The 19,239-nt window shown below is 37.2% G+C and overlaps 4 protein-coding genes across 5 annotated transcripts in view; 2 read left to right on the top strand and 2 right to left on the bottom strand.

Annotated features, from left to right (window-relative positions):
* The first annotated feature begins 689 nt into the window (after positions 1 to 689).
* On the top strand, positions 690 to 2,315 carry LOC136346176 (stress-induced-phosphoprotein 1-like). 2 transcript variants are annotated; one of them, XR_010733265.1, is made up of 5 exons: positions 690 to 847; positions 1,093 to 1,324; positions 1,384 to 1,616; positions 1,672 to 1,854; positions 1,908 to 2,048. XR_010733265.1 is itself a non-coding variant. In XM_066295113.1 (5 exons), exons 1-5 carry the CDS (start codon positions 827 to 829, stop codon positions 2,117 to 2,119), a joined length of 717 nt encoding a protein of 238 aa, XP_066151210.1. In that variant the 5' UTR covers positions 690 to 826; the 3' UTR covers positions 2,120 to 2,315. The 2 variants fall into 2 exon arrangements, 1 of the variants encoding a protein (XP_066151210.1); XM_066295113.1 differs by having other exon boundaries at positions 1,672 to 1,795; positions 2,013 to 2,315.
* A 313-nt stretch (positions 2,316 to 2,628) lies between these two features.
* On the bottom strand, positions 2,629 to 4,012 carry Tango11 (transport and golgi organization 11). The gene is made up of 5 exons (XM_066295114.1): positions 3,909 to 4,012; positions 3,543 to 3,847; positions 3,311 to 3,445; positions 3,117 to 3,257; positions 2,629 to 3,071 (listed from the first exon to the last, which is right to left on the bottom strand). The coding sequence occupies exons 2-5, from the start codon at positions 3,754 to 3,756 to the stop codon at positions 2,884 to 2,886; spliced, it is 678 nt and encodes a 225-aa protein (XP_066151211.1). The 5' UTR covers positions 3,757 to 3,847; positions 3,909 to 4,012; the 3' UTR covers positions 2,629 to 2,883.
* A 4,539-nt stretch (positions 4,013 to 8,551) lies between these two features.
* The window catches only part of Hml (Hemolectin), a 48,135-nt gene continuing 37,447 nt past the window's right edge, over positions 8,552 to 19,239 (top strand). The window contains exons 1-16 of the mRNA XM_066295129.1: positions 8,552 to 8,695; positions 8,790 to 8,974; positions 9,030 to 9,218; positions 9,399 to 9,558; positions 11,746 to 11,873; positions 11,931 to 12,026; positions 12,389 to 12,580; positions 12,640 to 12,973; positions 15,745 to 15,908; positions 15,973 to 16,278; positions 16,343 to 16,458; positions 16,511 to 16,676; positions 16,836 to 16,961; positions 17,017 to 17,159; positions 17,218 to 17,410; positions 17,464 to 17,624. Of these exons, the coding sequence (XP_066151226.1) occupies positions 8,571 to 8,695; positions 8,790 to 8,974; positions 9,030 to 9,218; positions 9,399 to 9,558; positions 11,746 to 11,873; positions 11,931 to 12,026; positions 12,389 to 12,580; positions 12,640 to 12,973; positions 15,745 to 15,908; positions 15,973 to 16,278; positions 16,343 to 16,458; positions 16,511 to 16,676; positions 16,836 to 16,961; positions 17,017 to 17,159; positions 17,218 to 17,410; positions 17,464 to 17,624 (2,784 nt within the window). The 5' untranslated portion in view covers positions 8,552 to 8,570. The remainder of the gene's footprint in view (positions 8,696 to 8,789; positions 8,975 to 9,029; positions 9,219 to 9,398; positions 9,559 to 11,745; positions 11,874 to 11,930; positions 12,027 to 12,388; positions 12,581 to 12,639; positions 12,974 to 15,744; positions 15,909 to 15,972; positions 16,279 to 16,342; positions 16,459 to 16,510; positions 16,677 to 16,835; positions 16,962 to 17,016; positions 17,160 to 17,217; positions 17,411 to 17,463; positions 17,625 to 19,239) is intronic.
* The window catches only part of Vps13D (vacuolar protein sorting 13D), a 59,870-nt gene continuing 57,086 nt past the window's right edge, over positions 16,456 to 19,239 (bottom strand). Inside the window, exon 55 of the mRNA XM_066295126.1 lies at positions 16,456 to 16,560. Within this exon, the coding sequence (XP_066151223.1) occupies positions 16,485 to 16,560 (76 nt within the window). The 3' untranslated portion in view covers positions 16,456 to 16,484. The remainder of the gene's footprint in view (positions 16,561 to 19,239) is intronic.

The raw sequence follows: 19,239 nt of genomic DNA, 5'->3' as shown, positions 1-19,239 counted from the left end.
AATGTCTCTAAATACACTGTTTAAATTCTAATTTCCAAAAGACAGTAATGCATGTTTTCTTTAGAAATTTTCAGTCACAGTTACAGTCAAAAGAATTCACTTTAAATATTCCCATAAGATTATCAGAGATATATCCAGTGGACTCTCAAGGCAACTCTATTAGGATGCAACATTATATTTTAAATCTGACAATTTTATTTAACTTGGCATAATTAGAAAAACCTAAAATATGCCCTTTGAATTTTCTTTTTCATTTTTTCTGTACGAAGAATTGTTTACATAAAATTTGAACTTGAAAAAGAAGAAAATAATGAATAGGTTTATTTATACAACTCTATATATGTGCACATTAATGTTGACATGTGATAAGTTTATGTCTTTAACGGTTTTAAAGTGAAATTCTTGAAACCTAAAAAATTTTATCTAAAACCGGACAGTCTCACAGGGAAAAAAATCGTCTTAATAAAAACTCGAAATTTCAATAAATGCGTAATTTAAGTTGGTTTTTAATGGATAATTATAATCATTAAAGTTATTGAATATATTTGACATGAAAATGTAGATCTCAATTATAGTCTGAATTTTAATACAATAAAAGTAAAACAAAATAGCAAGCCAGATTTCCAACAGCGTTGCCACCCTTCCTATATCATTGGACACATTTACAAAAATGGTTTATTCTTGACATTTGAGGTTATGTTTTTGTGTATATGTTTTGCTTTATCTCAAATTTTAGGACTTTTGTGGATTAAATTTAGCGGTGATACCTTTTGAATGTTTTATTTAATGTGGACAATTCTAGACCATTAATCTCTCCTGTTTAGACATGGAACAACCAAATGAAGAGGTACATCACCGTTAGTTTATCGAAATCATGGAAAGAGTAAAACTGGCTCTTGGTGTTTTCTTTTCAAAAACTGCTGAGTTATGCTTTTAAGTCAATAATACATGTTCGTCTAATAGAATGTATTAATTCTCTATTTAGTAGGCATTTAGTAAATTTGATCTGAAATCACCAAAAACCATCTCGATAAAATTAATTTCTAATGACATTGTTCTCATTTAAATATTTCAACTTATTCTTTATTACAGTTAACTGCAGAATCTCTCAAGGAACTGGGAAATAAAGCAGTAAAAGACAACAAACTCTCTGAAGCTATATTACATTACACAGCAGCTATAAAGCTAGATCCACAGAACCATGTTTTATATAGCAATAGGTCTTTTGTACATCTTCTGATGAAACACTATTTTTTAGCATTGACTGACGCCAAAGAAACCATAACTTTAAGCCCTTTGTGGCCAAAGGGCCACTTTCGTAAAGGTTAACTATATATTTCAATCCTGGCTAAATTGAGTTTAGGGAAATGTTTATTTCATTAGGAGAAGTAGAGTATGCAACAAGTCAATACATTGATGCTTATGAGTCTTACCAAGAGGCGCTTCGTTTGAAGCCCCAAGATTCTGTTATTTTACTTGCCTTAGACAATGTGGGTAAACAGATAATGAGACAGAAAAAAATGGACAAAGAGATTCCATGGGTAGGAGCTGGATTGGGGATTATTATGGGGGTATCTTTGCTGGTCGCTGAGTATGTGACTTCACGAGCTTTAACTGTCAGTAACAATATTTAATTCAAATGAACTTCTTATATGAAAAATAGGATTTTAGCATCCATTACTAATGTCATTTATAACAATTATAATGTCCCTTTCTGGATATGGTATTGCACGGTTTTGGAGAGCCTATGTGAAAGGTCAACAAAGGAGTTTGTTGGATGCTCCTCTGGAATTATGTTAGTACTTATTAGATCTTTTCAAACATGATAATCTGGATCAGGTTGATTATTGTGAGGTAATTTTCAATTAAGGCAATTGGCAACCTATAATTAGGGATTAATCTATTAGATTGAAGAAGCAGCTGATATTAGGTGACAATTAGATTCAGATAATCATTTTTGAGAAATCCTGTTTTGGAGAATATCTTTTCAAATTTCAATATTGATTTTATAGTAAATGATCTTGGTGGTAAGGAGGAGGAGGAACAGGAAAATAAAAGAAGAACTCCAAGGTACACAAAATCGCAGGCGAGGATGCGGTATCGAAAGGGGAAATCTTAAATATTAAGTGATGCACTAGAAATGAATGTGATTTTTTTAGTTTTTATAAGTTCAAAGTGAGTGTAATAACTGATTAAAACATATTTGTGAGTGACAAAAATTTTGTAATAGGTAAAATTTTCTTATGTATCCTTCAATTAACTAGGTAGTTTTAGAATGACTCTTTGAGATATGCAAAATATATATATTATGTATATTTCGTTCTGCATTATTAACTTGAAATTTTAAAATTTTTAAATATTAGCAAAAAATTTTGAAATTTGAAATAATTGAATTTTTTTTATGTTTCAAGTGGCTCAAAGTTTTTAAAATTTTTAGCTGATATTATGAAATTTTAAGGTTTAACTTAATGATATAAAAAAATATTTTAAAGATTTCACGTGAACCTTCTAGGGCTCCAAGTGGGATTTTTCTATGGAATATTTAATTAGATTTAGCATTTAGATGGATAATTTTCAGAGATTTTCGTCAGTTGTTTTTAAAGAATGGTTAACTATAAACTCCAAATGGCCTTTTTAATTCAACAATATTTATTTTTGTCAAAATACAATGGGTCACCTAAATACACAAAACTTTCAATAAAATAATAATTTACAATTGTATCACCTTTAAGAAAGTCATTTAAATAAAAAAGTCACTCTTATTCCATCTGTTTGCAATAACTAAAATAAACTTATTGACATTACTATTAACAGTTCGTGTTACATCACACTAAGAAGACCTTTGAAGTTTTCTAACCATCTCTAATGCAAATCTTCTTTCACTTAACCTCTATTTATCCAAGTCATAATTTTCAACAGAAAATATGCGATTCCCAATCCGGCTAAGATTTTCTCCTTTTGCAGCCTGTTAACATTCTCTAATTCCAAGACCATTACACGACGATTTAGCTTTGCTAGCTGTCTTCGAAGGTGGATCACTTCTTCGGCAGGAGTGAGACAGTCACCTCCACCTAACACGAATCATTTCCTGATACTCACAGGAAGCAAAAACTTACCTAAAGGTGGAATTGTTTGGTCTCTGAATGAGCCACTCATTGAGTATACAGAGTCATTTAAATTGTGTTGTACTTTTGGCTTTGGTTTTACTATGGGTAGTTGGTCCTCTGGCTCAGAATCATCTTGATAATCCTCAATGCCTAAATTTAATTTGTGGAAAAATTCAATATTATTTATAATTGATTTGGATTACCAGGAAATGGGTATTTATCCAAGGTCAAAGTTCTAGGGGGAGTAGCAACTCGTGGCAAATTTGCTGGGTAGGACTCAGAGCCAGACACTAATATTGAGTTGTCAAAGGCAATTTCTCTAGGTGGCGCTCGGGTACCTAAACCAAAGTACATTGACTAAAGTAGTTATTTATGGGGCTTTGATCATTAATTTAAAAACTAACACAAAGTGGGGAAACAACTGCATTTCCTTACCAACATGTTGATCTTGGCCGATAACCAATATTCGCTCAGGTACATGCATATTGAAGTTATCTCGTACCCATGAACTCCGCACATCTCCATTTAAGTCGTTACCAAAGCTAATTTTCTGAGGCACCTTCATTTTTTGGTTGATTTCTACCTTAAAATCTGCATCAGTTACAAATGCATCTTCTCCATAGTGGGAAGGACTATTGTTCGAAGACATTTTTTCCGATTTATTTATGTTAAACCTGGTTATGAAGTTGAGATGAATTGTTCTCAGGATTAATTATTAAAGAGTTGATCTGATTTATGCCCTATAATTGAGATTTATCATTCTTGTTGATGTAAAAAGAGATAAAATTTGTTGAAATTTACCTTTTTTGACTTAAACTGCAGACATTTTGAGTTATATTTCATGTCAATGTCACTTGTCTAAGGAGACTGAAAGAACTGAACAGGTTACTTGTAGTGGATTCCCAATAACAGTTTTGGTTAAAGGAGCTGACACATATCTCACAGTACTTATAGGAAAGTATAGATGACGCAATGTTCAGAGTTGCTGGGAGATACCAATGTTAATACATAGGTCTTATTTAGTGAATTAGTAGATTAATTTGTATTTTTAGACCTCAAGTTCCGCCCCTGTACAGCAACATCCATTTCGCAGCATAGCCTTATAGAGTAATATATAAAAATAATAGTAATATATATTAAAGTACCATCCCAACCAATAAAAGGGTCGTTTAGTGCGGGGAATACGCTCACTAAGATTACAGAGCAAAGAGCGGATTCCGTTTGACTCTGATAATAAACGACTCACCAAATAGCGACCCAAAAAGCGCGATTAAGAATAAATTGAGTTAGCTCAATTTTTCTTTGATTTTACGGGGTTTTTTAGTGGGTGAAACCCCACAGAGGCTGGATGCATGGGCGCCAGTATCGTCTTCCGGCAAGATTTTTTATCCCCGGAGTCGCGTCCCCCCCAAAAAAAAAAAAGGGAATACGCTCATTCCCTTTTGCAGCATTAAAAACTGGGGTATCATTACTATACGTTAATGAAGCGTATCGTAAATATCCTAATGAAAGTGCGTCGTAAAAGTACCCGCCTAACGGTCAATTTTTCGATATTAGGTACCAGATGTGTGAGAAACGCCTTCAAAAAGCAGCATGTCCCTGCCTGGAGGTTCTCGAATTGGTACTTAAGAACTGGGAAGGAAGGTTACGAAGCTTTTTTAACTAGTTATTCGATCCGAACGATTCAGACATTCTGATTTCCGGGAAATACTTTTTAGAATCGATACATACTTTCTAGTGATCTCGCGGGGGCTTAACTGAACCACTAATCTCGTATAGTGGCTCGTTGTAAGTTGGTCCTAACTCTATTGATATCAATTTAGTTAGTAGACAAATCAATAAATCATTGTTAACTTGGATTGATTAACTTGGACCAGAAAACAGTGTCCCTAATACTGTGAGTTCAGGGTGGTCTTTCAAACGTAACAATCCAGTCCACGTTCATTGCAACTTCTACGTCAAGGATCAACAAACAACCAAGGCTGACTTAATTCGTTCCGAAAGTTCGCCGCCTTTTTTTCTCATATTCTTTAAAAAAAAATTTAGTTAGTAATAAATATTAAATAGGAGGACAAGTATCACACACCTAAACACACACATGACAGGACAGAAAAATTGTCGTCACAACTGAACCTGTTTAAACTCTGCCTTACAAAACAATTTCGGCTAATTTTCAAAAAATATTCACTTAAACTCAACAGAATATTCTTATCAGGCTATGTAAGGGTTGATCGTTGTCAGTAAAGTAACCTTCCAATAAGTAGTGAAGTGTAAACGTAGGACCTTGATTTCTTGATTCTACTTCCAGTAAAACTTTCTTCTACTACCAGTAAAAGTTCCATGGACAATAGATAATAGATGAAGGTATCCAAGACATGCGTTTTTTACATTTCAACGTCTGCTTCAAGACTGTAAGATCTCTATTGCCTGACATACGATGCGATGCGACAATGACGAGATGCGACGTGCTACACGTCGTGTAGCACGTCGCATCTCTCTAGACGTCTATTCGATTGACTCTCGTATTCTGCGTAGGTCCACAAATTAGTCTTTAGGGCTAAATCTATAACTAAGACCTGCGAGAGCATAATCAGTGCTTATTTCCTAGATTTTATTTACTTTGTTCGTTTGTAATTAATATTTAAATCGTTTGGTTTTCTTTAACGCGTTGACTGCCAACTACGACTTAACTCGTAGTTGTTTCGCTGAATTACTGGTAAGCTACTACGAGTATAGTCACAAGTTACAGTATACGAGGTATGTAAAAAAAACTGAATTTAAAAATTTTTGGAAAGAATTTTATTTATTCGACTACATCAATTTTATGCCTTTGAAAATAGTCCCCGTTAGATCAGATACATTTATACCAGTGCTTCTTTCAATCCCCGAAACGCTTCTGAAACTTAAACTTTGCAATGCTGTTTAGCTCTTTCAACGGCGAGCTTTTAATCTCGTCTATGATTGCAAAACGACGACCTTTTTAAAGTTCTTTTTATTTTTGAGGACAAAAAAAGGTCACAATCAGTCTCATCTGACGAATATGGGAGCTTGCGGTACCATTATAATATTATTTGTGACCAAAAATTCACCAACAAGACATGAAATATGAGCGGGTGCAAAAGCCATGAATAGTTTCGCGACGAATCCATGCGTTTTTTTTTTAATTGCTTCACGCAAACGAATGTACAGGGTCATTCCCCATATTTTTCCTCGACTCTAAAATCTTTATTTTTGGAAATAGAAAAAAATAGTGAAGACAAATGTTTTAGTTTCTATTGTGAATTATCAGAATCCGTCATCGGGCGAAACGAACGAGCATCGTAAAACTGTAAAAAAATGGCAAGTTGTGTTTTTTTTTTTAATTAAACACCCTGTATATTTATATCTTTTTGTAGTCTGCTCGTCTCCATGATTTCAAATATATACAGTGTGACCCACATAAGAGCGTGGCACCCCTGTAAAATTTTTATTTGCGGTCCCATTTTGATTATTTTTTTATATGTTGTAAAGCATCAAAAACTCTAGTTTGTGAGAAGTTCTTGTGCTCACTTAAAATCCAAGACCCACTTTGCTTCTTTTTCATGCCGAAAGTTCAAGAAAAGACATTAGGGATTTTTTTATTTTAAATTTAACTATAACAATATCTTTAGAATATTTCAAAATGGTTGTATCTAAAATTTCGTTGAAAAATATTGATTAATAAAAAATTTATTCGTCTTCTTTTGGTTTGGAGATTGGATCGAAACGCATTGCATAGCAAAGTACTAAGAGCTTGGAGAGATTGGTCTAACGAAGGGTCAGTAAATCGTCATCGTGGTAGTGGCCGTCCAAGAATGACGAACTGACGCGAAGACCGGCGACTTCGTCCTTCAACGACAGGCGCCCCGTTTGAAACAATTCCGTCTCTTGGTGCTGACTGGGTAGCCACCCTAAATCGAAGGGTCTCCCTTAGTACGATGTATCGCAGAATTCGAAGTTTTGGACTAAATTCATATCGTCCTATGCGTCGGCTTCCATTATCGCGAAACCACAGGGTGGCCCGACTGGAGAGGTGTCGTCTGAGAGTGCAATGGGTGGATGAGTGGAGAAGAATCGTGTTCAGTGATGAGAGCCGATTTTGTTTATGGCGATCTGATGGACGGTTACGTGTTGGAAGGCGCAGAGGAGAGCGATTAAATTTGGACTTTTTGGAAAGGCATCATTCTGGTTTAACACCAGGTGTCATGGTTTGGGGTGCCATCCAGTATGGTAGTCGGTCTCCTCTTGTTTTCATTTATGATAGATTAAATGCTCAGAGGTACATTAATAGTGTCTGAGAACCGGTTCTTGTACCACACATCCACGACCATCCTGGAAGCACATTTCAACAGGATAATGCGCGATCGCATGTAGCCAACGATACTTTGAGGTACATATTTGGAAGCTGAAAATTTGGATACTTTGCCTTGGCCAGCTCGGTCTCCAGATTTGTCCCCAATAGAGCATCTATGGGATATAATGGGTCGGAGACTTCAACGTTTAGTTCGCCCTCCAGAGACCATAGATGAACTCCGCGAGCAGGTGCAGATTGCCTGGGATACAATACCTCAGGAAGATATTGACAATTTAATTTTAAGCATGCCACGTCGCTTACAGGAATGTATTAATTTAAGAGGAGATACCACCCATTGTTAAATTATTATTAAATTTATTCACTTATTCATAATAATTTTCTTTTGATATTGTGATCGTTTTTATCCATTACCCGACCCAACGTAATGCCAGAATTTCAAACGTGTACGATGTGTCCTTCTTGGTGTTGCAGTTTTTTTGAAAGTCAATGTATGATATGCTTTAGAAAAATTATGTAATTTCTTCGAATAGTGTTTTTTAAGTGAAATTCGAAAATTTGGTGTGGCAGTCGACGTGTGTTACACGATTTTACGTAAATTACAGTTATCAGAACCTGCATAAGAGTGATTTTGATAAGAGTTTCCTGCGCTCTTATTTTTCTCTTTCACCCACAGGTTTTGCATAAAAATAAATCCGATTTGTTGTTGACCTATTGGTGCAATAGAGAGCGGCAAATTAGAATGTGATGCGGAAGCCTGCCCTTAGTTACGTGTTTTTGAAATGTGTCCTGGCAAAGTATTTAAGGAATTTACCTTACTGGCCAGGTTATCAGGAATGTGAAAAATCGGACTTTAAAAAGGTTTTCTCCTGGTGAAAAGGAAATAAATCTGAACAAAATTGAAACTTTTCACAGTTAAAAAATCTCTAAAAACTTTGGGAGGTAGCAAAATGTTAAATTTTTTTCCCCATAAAATCGTGTCAAATCAATAGTTTTTTGCAGACTTTCCGCTTCAATCACTAGTGATTCCAACCAGGTTGATGATGTCAGCATCACCGGACGCGAAACTGGATAAAATTTACATAAATTTATCCAGTTTCGCAGAGAATTATAGTTCACTTACAGGCATCAAAATGGGGACGTTTAGTGTATGCGCCCTCATTGCTCTTTTAAGTGGCTATTTTTGTAGTGGTGAAATTTTTATTCCACAATTCTTAAAAAACAAATATTCCAGCTTACATTCCAGCCCTAATGCCGGGTAAGTTATCCTAAAATTTCCCATGTTTTTCTTTGTATAATAACTGCAAGTTATTCTCAAGCTACTTTTCAAAAACTCAAACTTCCTCTTATAGGAATTCTCCTTCCTATGACCAGTCAAGTATATCATTAAGCCAAGCCCGCTCTCATCAAATGTCAGGCCATTCCTATTCCTCAGGTTTAACTGGCGAAGAAGTACCTTTAGGGGGATCTTATAGTAGCCTGAAAACCAAGACCAAGACCAAGACTAAAACCAAGCATGCCGGAAAATATAATGGGGGTTGGTTGTTAAAAGAGGGTGGTTGGTTTTGGAGGTAATACGGAGGTCATTTCAGGATGTTTCGGAACCCCTCCTTCCCCCATGAATGCGGGTATGCGCTGCTCTTCTTATGGGGGTTGTCGCGCCGACTGTATTCCGGAGTATCAGTTTCCAAATGGGAAAACTCAGGTGATGATAGTTTGTCAGGGTGGACAATGGCGAGTTTCGGACGAGCCTACTTGGGATACAGTGCCATCGTGTCAACGTATGTGTTAAACTCCTTTTTAGTTCTAAAGTATGAATAATGTATTTCACTTTCTTTGGAATGAATGAAGTTCTTTCGACAGTAGTGATTATCCATTGTGAAGAGTGGGTAAAAAAATATTTGCGTTTTTTTACTAATAAATAAATCACTATAGTGATGCTTTCCTACATTGAATTCCAGCGATATGTCTTCCGGAATGCCTCAACAATGGTATATGTTTGGCTCCCAATCAATGCCAATGCCCGGAGAATTTTTCGGGACCCCAATGCCAATATGAGAATAAGCCATGCCTAATTCTGTCTCAATTGCCCAAGAACTCAAAGAGATCTTGTAGACCCAAGTAAGTTTTCGTACACGGTTCAGTGACAAAACAATTTTGTTACTAAATAAAAAATTACGTGGTTCAAAATATCCTCCATTTTGTTATTCGCATTTTTCAAGGGTTGCTAGGCAATACATGAAAAATATGTTGACTAGCAACCCACGCGCAAACGCAAAAAGAAAGCAATAAAGTTAGGGTGGTCAAGAATGGTTATAGCGGAGGTGTTCATGACAGCAAAAGAGACGCCAAACATTAGTACTTTTTGGACATTGGTCATTTTATGTATGTTGAGAAAATGGTTAATTCGAGGAGGGAGGTTATCATATTACACATTTTAATGTGCTGCCTCACGCAAATATTTGAAAATAAAATTTTATTTTTCTTTATTATGTATTATGCTTACAATTTGCATTTTTTGACATATGTGGCAGCTACTTGCGTGTTCCGGTTTAACCGGAAGTGATCTCATTTTCTCTATTTTAAATATTCCAGATATTTTTACATATTCGGATATTTGCTTTAAGGTGAGTACCATCATTTTGTGACCATGGAGCTGCCCTTTGAGCCACAGAAACAACGGTGGCCATTGATTTTCGTTCATTTCGAAACGGAAACAATTTAGGGCGGCTTCAATTATATGCAGATTTTCAAGCTTTATGAGTTTGTTGACTTAGAGTTACTGGCTATATACCCTTATTTTTGAGAAACCTGACAAAAAGAAGTCAAAGGTGATGGATATGGTGATCTAGCCCGCCGATTTCTCCCGATATCCTCAATATCTCACAAACAGTAAAGAATTGACTCATTGTTGAAATCAACTGTTTTTTGTCAAATTGCTCCTAGAACATCTGATATACTAAGTTTGTTAGTGTAGTCATGGAAAACCCTGTATTTGTGTAGATGGATGATTCATAAACACAGCAGTAAATTTTCAGGAGATACGTTATAGTTTCCATGATACAAAGTACTTAATTTTTTTTTAATGTGTTTTAAATATTTCAAAAACGGCTTTGCATAACACTGTAAAATTAAGAACATGCTATAGCTGGATAAATGTACATGTAAGATTCGTGGTTTAAGGGTGGAGAGAAACAACACAATTCTCAGAGCATTTCTTTATTCTCCGTGAACCAAAAATGGAATATCCCGATACTACCCGGTATCCATACACAGAACACATCCCCTCTTCGTGAGAGAACCGATAGGATGGAAGGGCTGTCCACCCTTTTTCCCCCGGGGAACCAAACCCCTAAACGTCATTCTCACCTACGCTAAAGGAATGTATAAACAACTCTCTCTTCCCACGCTAATCTGGGGAAGAGCTTGGTACCAAAAGCCTGTACCACTTTCAGATAATGCCAATTAACGATCTTAACATAAAGAAGAAATGCGAGGGGATTCATGACAGCCCTTTTACCATTTTCTCGCACTTACCTTGGGAGGAATTTAGAACCAGAACCCCGTGATATTTTCAGATAATTGATTAATAGTTTCAACATGGACAAAGAATGCTCACATGCAAATGGCACAGAATTTAATGGAATCACACTTTGGAAGAAAAGTATTATTTTGTGATGAGGCGTGTTTCGCACATGTTTGTCTTCAGGTCCTCTGTCTACTAAAAGAAAATTAAATAAATTTCTCCGAGAGAATTAAAAAAAAATCGCACTTGGAAACCTATATCAATTTTTTGGTAGTCACAGGAATGAGGAATTGTTTTTTGCCTTGAAAACGGCAAATTAAACGTCAAAACACCAACCAAAAAGCCTTTTTTATTGAGAATTAATAGGATATTAAAAATATATTTTCGCATAAAAAAAAGTCAGTGGGGTAACATTTCTGTCAGTAAAAACATCTTATTGACTGGCCGCACGGACGCTACTGGAATGGGTGAAAATATTCTACCTATTCTAGAAAATGTACTTTTTTCCCACCTTCGCGTGTTATTAATTTCATTATTCCTTATTCCAAACCGTTTTCGAAATATTTAAAAAATACATTAAAAAAAAAGGAATTAAACACATTGTAACTTGAAAACAAAGCGGTTTCGGATATAACTTTATTCGATCCAAATATGTATTTGTTTTTATGAGCAGTACATTTCCTGAAAGTTTGTCTGTATTTTTATCAAACACCCCGTAAATCATGCTCGTAAGTGTCCATGCAATTGACATATATTTAACATGTGAGTGTCTTTAACTACAGGCAGTGCACGATTGAGTGTCTACCAGGCCATCAATTTCCGGATGGGTCCTCAATTACCTCCATGGTATGCACTAACGGACTCTGGCTGCCCTCCAAGCCTCAATGGGCGGCTGTGCCTGACTGCAAAGGTAGTTTTAACTTTTTACCGTTTTTTAAATGAATTCTAAAGAAAAAGTTTTTCACAGCAACTTGTTCCCCTCAGTGCCTCAATGGTGGCACCTGTTTATCTTTCAACGTTTGCCAGTGCCCGCAAGATTTTCGGGGGCCTCAGTGTCAATACAGTAAGTTATTTTTTAATAATCGTTACATGAATAAAAGCTTTCAGAAACATTTTACCATTGAAATAATTCCCATTAAAACTCAAACAGATTAAATTTTTTCCATGGACGTTCAACAGCAACGAATTGTAAAGAAAATATTCGGTTATTTTCAGAATTTTTTGATTCTGCGCATAGCAAGACTAAGATTGCAATGCAGTGGGTAAATTTTGTAAGTTCTCAGCATTCATGAAACCTCATCGTTCTTTTTTGGCCATAAACTTGAGTAATTTTTAGGGCATTAAATACTTATTATCATATAATAAACACCAAATCAAAACACAAGGAAAAGTGCAGAGGCTGGTACCTATACATGAAATTTTCAGGTGCTAGTGCGTGCAGCGCTAAACAACTTCAATTCAATGGAGGATACAACTGCTCGGGAGACATAGATTCTTTTAGTTGCTCCATCTCCTGTCCCGAAGGAATTTCTTTCCAATTTCCCCCAGAGCCCAAATACACTTGTTTCTACTCAAAAGGGCAGTTTCTGCCCAGCCCTCTACCGCAATGCGTCTTTCGTAAGCCTTTACAGTACAAAATGTAAAAACCACTCCTTTAGCAAATTATTTTACATTAGCAGGGAATTTTGATGTGATCTCGCACGGTTCAAGCGCCCACCAGCAGTTTCAAGTAGGGGAGTTTGGAGGAGACACGAGGGGGCAATATTTCACTGCAGCACACAGGCTCGATGAAGAGGAGGACGTTGATATTTTCGGGCACAAAGTGATTCATCATAGTTTTCCAGCAAAATTACCTGAAACCATCATAAATGAGGTGGATCAAATGCTGGTGGTGCCTACCATGTCTTATGGCGCAAGGGAGAACAACATTATAGATCTGGTGCCGAAACCCGGATCATGCTTCACATGGGGCGGCTCTCACTTTAAAACCTTCGATGGGAAGGTCTTCAGGTATTATAAAAAAAATCGTGATTTGCCGTGGAAAGCGGGCGTTTTTCCTCCGTGTGCATTGGAGAAAAAAAGCAGAAATTTCTATTAAAGTTTATATTTTCCAAATTTCCAAGCTCACTATGGGACATTCGTCGATTTCGGCCGCTGTCCATTATAAAAGGTGTACGAAAAGAAACTGAGCATTTTTTGATGAAATTAAGCTTCATTAAAAACATAGTTATTGAAAATATTAGTAATCAAAATAATTTCCATAACTGTCTATGGTCTTTTGCCATTTACCGGGTAGATGATGGATGCCCTCGTGATAGAAGCTTAGTGGTTTCGACGAAAAATAGTTATCGAGCCATTTTCGAATATCTTCAACGTTAAAGAATCGTTGGTCAGCTAAATGAGACTGCACGGATTTGAACAAGTGGAAGTCGGAAGGAGCCAAGTCTGGAGAATACGCCGCATGCTGGAGTATTTCCCAGCCTAACGAGAAGATGAGTTCCTGGGTCGGTTTAGCTGTATGCGGACGATCATTATCATGCAGCAATATCACTTTCCGACTTCCTTGGCCCGTAAATGATCTTTTTTCCTCCAGAGCATCGCTTAATTTGATCATTTGGGCCTGATAACGGTCAGCTGTAACAGTTTGACCGGGTTCCAGAAGCTCATAGTAAATAGGACTCCTTTACAATCCCACCAGACACACAGTAAGATTTTCTCGGCATGAATGTTTGGTTTTGCAACTGATGTGGATGGCTGGCCTGGGTCAACCCATGTTTTTCTGCGCTTAGGATTGTCATACAAAATCCACTTTTCCTCTTCCGTAACAATATTATGCAGAAAATTCTTTCTTTTATACCGAGAAAGCAAGTTCATGCAGATGTCAACTCTTCGATTTTTATTGTCTTCGGTTAGCTCATGAGGAACTCATTTTCCTGCTTTTTGAATTTTTCCCATTCCATGCAATCGAACTGAAACTGCTCGTTGAGTTACTCCTAACTGCTCTGCAGGCTGTTTCTCAGTTTGGCATGGATTTTCATCCAGTAAAGTTTGCAGTTCTTCGTCTTGAAACTTTTTTTCGACACCCGCACGTGGATCGTCCTCAAGACAAAAATTTTCCTCACGAAACTTCTTAAACCATCTCCTAACAGTTGAAGCACCAACAGAATTATCTCCCCAAGTTGAATTAACCATTTCTGTTGTTTCAGCAGCATTTTTTTTTCAGTTTAAAACAGAACAACATTGATATTCTCAAATATTGCTTGGAAATGTCCATGTCTATTTACGTTTTGTGCACTGAACTACAGCTCCTAAGCAACTGAAACTTTTATCATATTAGGTGTATACCTATGACTCCGCGTTTTTTTACGCATTTTCAACTGCTTGAAACTGTATAAATTTATTAACAATGTTTATTAAAAATAATTTCCATCGTCAATGACAACATTTTCCCAGAGATTAGCCAGTTTATGGATTCCATCGTAAAAAAAATTCGTCGGTTTCGAAGCGATCCATGCATCAGGCCATTCTTGGACTTCTTGGCGATTCTGGAAGCGCCGCTGTGCCAAACCGTGAGCTATTGAACGGAAAAGGTGATAATCCGACGGGGCCATATCTGGCGAGTATGGCGGGTGCGGTAAGACTTCCCATTTGAAATCCTTCAAGGTGTCCTTGACTGGTTGAGCTACATGAGGCTTTGCGTTGTCATGAAACAGTATGACTTTGTCGTGTCGATCCGCCCATTCTGGCCTCTTTACTGCGAGTTGATTACGCAACTGCACTAGTTGTTGGACGTAACGATTGGCAGTGACTGTTTCGCCAGGTTGGAGAAGCTCGTAATACAGTATGCTGTGCTGGTCCCACCAAATGCAAAGCAATACCTTCTTCCCGTGGATATTTGGCTTTGCGGTCGAAGTTGTTGGCTCACCCGGGGTCACCCATGATTTTTTCCTCTTTGGATTGTCGAAATAAGGCCATTTTTCATCTCCGGTCACGATACGATGTAGAAAACACTTTCTTTGAAAACGTTCAAGCAAGATCTCACACGTCGTTTTTCGTTGCTCTTCGTTCCTTTCCGTCAATTCATAAGGCATCAATTTTCCTTCCTTTTGAATTTTTCCCATAGCGCGAAGACGAACCGAAAGCGTTTTCTGCGTGACCTTAAGGGAAGATGCGAATTGTTCTTGCATTTGCGCGGCGTCTTCGTCCAACAAATCCTGCAGTTCTTCGTCTTCAAATTTTTTCGATGGCTTACCACGCTCCTTGTTGTTGAGGTCGAAATCACCTGATTTGAAGCGCTGAAACCATTGTTGGCAAGTTCTTATAGATGCAGCATCATTGCCATAAGCCTCAACGGGCATTTGGTGAGCGGCAGTGGCGTTTTTCTTAAGACGGAAAAGGAAGAGCAAAGCTTCCCGCCAATGATGTTTATTCGGCACAAAATTGGACATATTTAAACCTTAATTGAAAAGTTTTAAAAGGACATAGAGCAATTATCATATATAAATAGAAAGCTGGTAATACGGAGCAAAAAATGAAATAAAATTCCTTAAATAAAAAATTTTTTTTTCAAAGAAAATAGAACTAGAAATAAGAACGCGGAGTCATAGGTATACACCTAATATAAAAAGTCATAAATAAACAACACCTGCGTACAATTGCAGGCGAATTGAACGTGTCTAAGTATGTTTTTTTATTACATATAACTTCATTGCTCAGTTTCTTTTTGTACACCTATTCTATGGATAATTTGACTTCTCTATTTTATTTCCAACACTCCATAGTTTTGACTCCAAATGCCCCCATGTCCTGCTAAAAGATGCCATAGACAACACTTTCAGCGTGGTCGTCCAAAACCACGCATCCTGCTTTAATAAGGATCCTAAGAACTGTCACAAAGTGATTAAAATATTCGTGCGAGATCGACAGTACTTTCTCAAACATGCAGGTAATAAATTTAAAAAAATATATATATTTCAACAAGATTTTAGCTTTATAAACATAAATCTCAGAGGACGGATCTCCGATTTTTGCCACCTCTAAGAAGATCTTGCTGATTCCCAGTCAGCTGCCAGGTCTGAGGGTTACGGTGGTTGGGAATTATATTGTTTTGTCTTTGGACGCTTTGGGATTGGTGTTGAAATGGGATGGAAAGCTGCTACTTCACGTGGAGACCCAAGCGAGTATGTGGAACCGAACTGAAGGGCTCTGTGGAAGAATGGATGGGGACAAGTTGGACGATTTTGTCACCAAAGAGGGCCTCCCTGCAGTGAGCGTATCTAGTTTAGCAGCCAGTTGGTTGGTGGATGACCTAGAAGGTTTGTTTTGAATATAAAATATTGATATTCCAAATTATAAAAATAAAATTGATTTTTTTTTTAGAACCCTGCAACGACAGCCCAGTAGAAATTGACTCTTGTGGCTCCGACTTGACGATGGAAGCCCGCGATTTTTGCGTCAAACTCTTCTCCGAATTTAAGTTCAGTCACTGCATTCAAGTATTTTCACCTCAATAAGTCTTTTTTTATAAGTCACAGAGTAAATTTGCAGGTTGTAGACGGAATTTCTCTGCTGGAATCCTGCAAGTCTGACTACTGCTCCTGCAAGTTTCAAGACAGATCTCTGTGCGTTTGCGATACTCTGGAAGTTTACGTTAAGGATTGTCAGCATAAGGGTGTCAAGGGTGTGACGGGATGGAGAAATGAACATTTGTGTCGTAAGGGTTTTTTAAATTAGGCAATTTGCAACTTTTCTTCTAAATTTCGTTTTTCTGTTTACTGAAATAAAGTGAAAATTCTGGTTTATAAAAATGTTCCATTTTCGCTTCAGGGAACGTTTCTTTACTTTTGTCTTGAACTTCAATAATTTGTTTTAGCAATAAAATGTGAAGGAGGTCAAGTGTACATGGCGTGCGCCCCTGAAAATCATCAGATGTGCGGGGCCGTATCAGTGCCTCGTGAAAACCAGGAGGAATGTCTTGAGGGATGTTACTGCCCTGAAGGTGATCAACGAGTGAAAAATAAGCAATACCTAATGTTTTAAACTGTGCTTCGCAGGGACCGTTTTGCACAACAACAAATGTATCACAAAGGACCAGTGTCCCTGCAGATTGAGGGGAAAAAGCTTCGCCCCCGGGACTTCAATCCCCAAAGAGTGTAACACGTGTACTTGCAGCAACGGAGAATGGGATTGCACCCAGGTATCACCTCTCCCCAAATTTAAATAAATTACCTGAAATCAATTAAATTAAATTGTAGGTCTCTTGCGGGGCTAGATGTGCGGCAGTGGGCGACCCTCATTACGTCACATTCGACGGCAAATCTTACGATTTCATGGGCCAATGTTCCTACTATTTGGTAAAAACTGAAAATTTCACGATTGAGGCTGAAAATGTGGCATGTGCAGGCGCCATTTCCCAAGCCATGAACTTTCCTGTGAGCATTTCCTCCGGTAAGGACCGCAAATGACACGTTTTCCCCCTAGAAAACGTGACGATTTTGCAGGTTTACCAGCGTGCACCAAAACCGTCACCATTAGAATGAGCGGGCAAATCGTGAAGCTGAAACAAAACATGGATATTGTGGTCAATGGGGTAGATGTTACCAGAGTGCCGTACTCAATTTCTGCGATTACCATTAGGGCTGTTTCGTCCATATTTTTACTGGTAGGTGGAAAATAATCCGGAGATTTCTTTATTTTATGGAAGATTGCTAATTAAACCTAACACTCTCGACGATTGTCGCCTCCCTTACATAACGGCTCTAGTCGAGATTTTTTTTTTGACTGTAATGCATTGTTTCGGTCGTCCTTTTGAGTAGTTTAATCAGAAAATAAGATAGAAAAGAAAACGTTTTTGCCCTAAAACCCCAAGGGACCTCAGTTAGATGAATAGGAAAACCACGTGCATTCCATTATTTTCTTAAATAGCTCGAAAACGGTTCGGGATATGAAAGAAACTGAACGCCAAACAAGTTGTTTGGTCCCGTACTCCGTTCCATTTAATCATCTCGTGAGTTGTGTCGGCATTATTAGAAAAGCTCAATTCGGTGCACCCTAAAGCTACCCTTAAAATGCAGTAACTCGCAGATTCATTCACAGCTGTATAGAAGTCGAGTTATTTAATTATTTCCTTAACACTAAACCTACCAGTATCGGTCAAATTGACCGTTTTCAAATTTTGGTATCATTTACATACAGTGGTGGTCAAAAGTAGATAGACAAACAGAATGTTTCAATTAAATCGTGCATATGTTAATTGATCGGTTTCCTATGGACGTATGTTATTTGTCGCAAATCACGTTATAAGAAATAATAAACAAATTTTGGTAAAGTTACTTTATTGTCGATAAAAAAATAAATCTTTGGAATTTACCTGGTCGAAAGTAGATAGACGTGGTAAAAACAGTTGAATTTACTTTAAATTCTTAAGATATCAGAAAACTAGTAGTAAAATTTGCATTTGGTTTAGAGTCTACAACATGCCTCGTGGTGTAAAAGTGTCCACTGATTTAAAAGAACGAATTGTTAAAGCTTTTAATGAGGGTGAAGGGCAAGTGCAAATCTCCCGCAGGTTCGATGGTAAAAAAGGCACTATTTGGGGTATAACAAAAAGATATCAAAGAATTGGATCAGTTAACCCGAAACTAAAAACTGGACGACCAAAGAAGCTGAGTAAAAGAGATGTGCGGAAAATAAAGACTATTTGTTCGAAAGATCCATCCGTGACTTCTAAGAAAATTCAATCTGAGCTGGAAGTTTTCGAAGTTTCTGTATTTTCAAGGACTGTAAGTCGAAGACTAGTCGAAGAGAAATTATTTGCACGCAGGCCAGCAAAAAAAACACTTCTCAGTAAGAAAAATCGGAAGGCCTGAATGGAATTTGCCAAACAACATATTCATTGGCTGAAACAGGATTGGAAACGAGTTTGCTGGAGCGATGAATCTAAGTTCAATTTGTTTAATTCCGATGCCATTCAATACGTTAGACGTCCCAGGGGTCAGCGATTAAACCCTAAATACACCAGACCCACGGTTAAGCATGGAGGAGGATCGGTAATGGTATGGTGATGTTTCAGCGGTTTTGGTATTGGCCCACTATATAGAATAAATTGAATCATGGACAGATTTCTGTACCGGGATGTACTTCAGAATGTTATTTTACCTTATGTTGAAGACAATTTACCCTTAAGATTCCATTTTCAACACGACAACGACCCCAAACATTCCTCAAAGTTAGTTAAACGGTTTCTTGAAGAAAAAAAAGTACCGATTTTGAAGTGG

This window comes from Euwallacea fornicatus, chromosome 22 (genome assembly GCF_040115645.1).
Source record: "Euwallacea fornicatus isolate EFF26 chromosome 22, ASM4011564v1, whole genome shotgun sequence".
Lineage (NCBI taxonomy): Eukaryota > Metazoa > Arthropoda > Insecta > Coleoptera > Curculionidae > Euwallacea > Euwallacea fornicatus.
The sequence above is the reverse complement of the archived record's forward strand: the minus strand, read 5'-3'. Positions and strand labels throughout refer to the sequence as shown.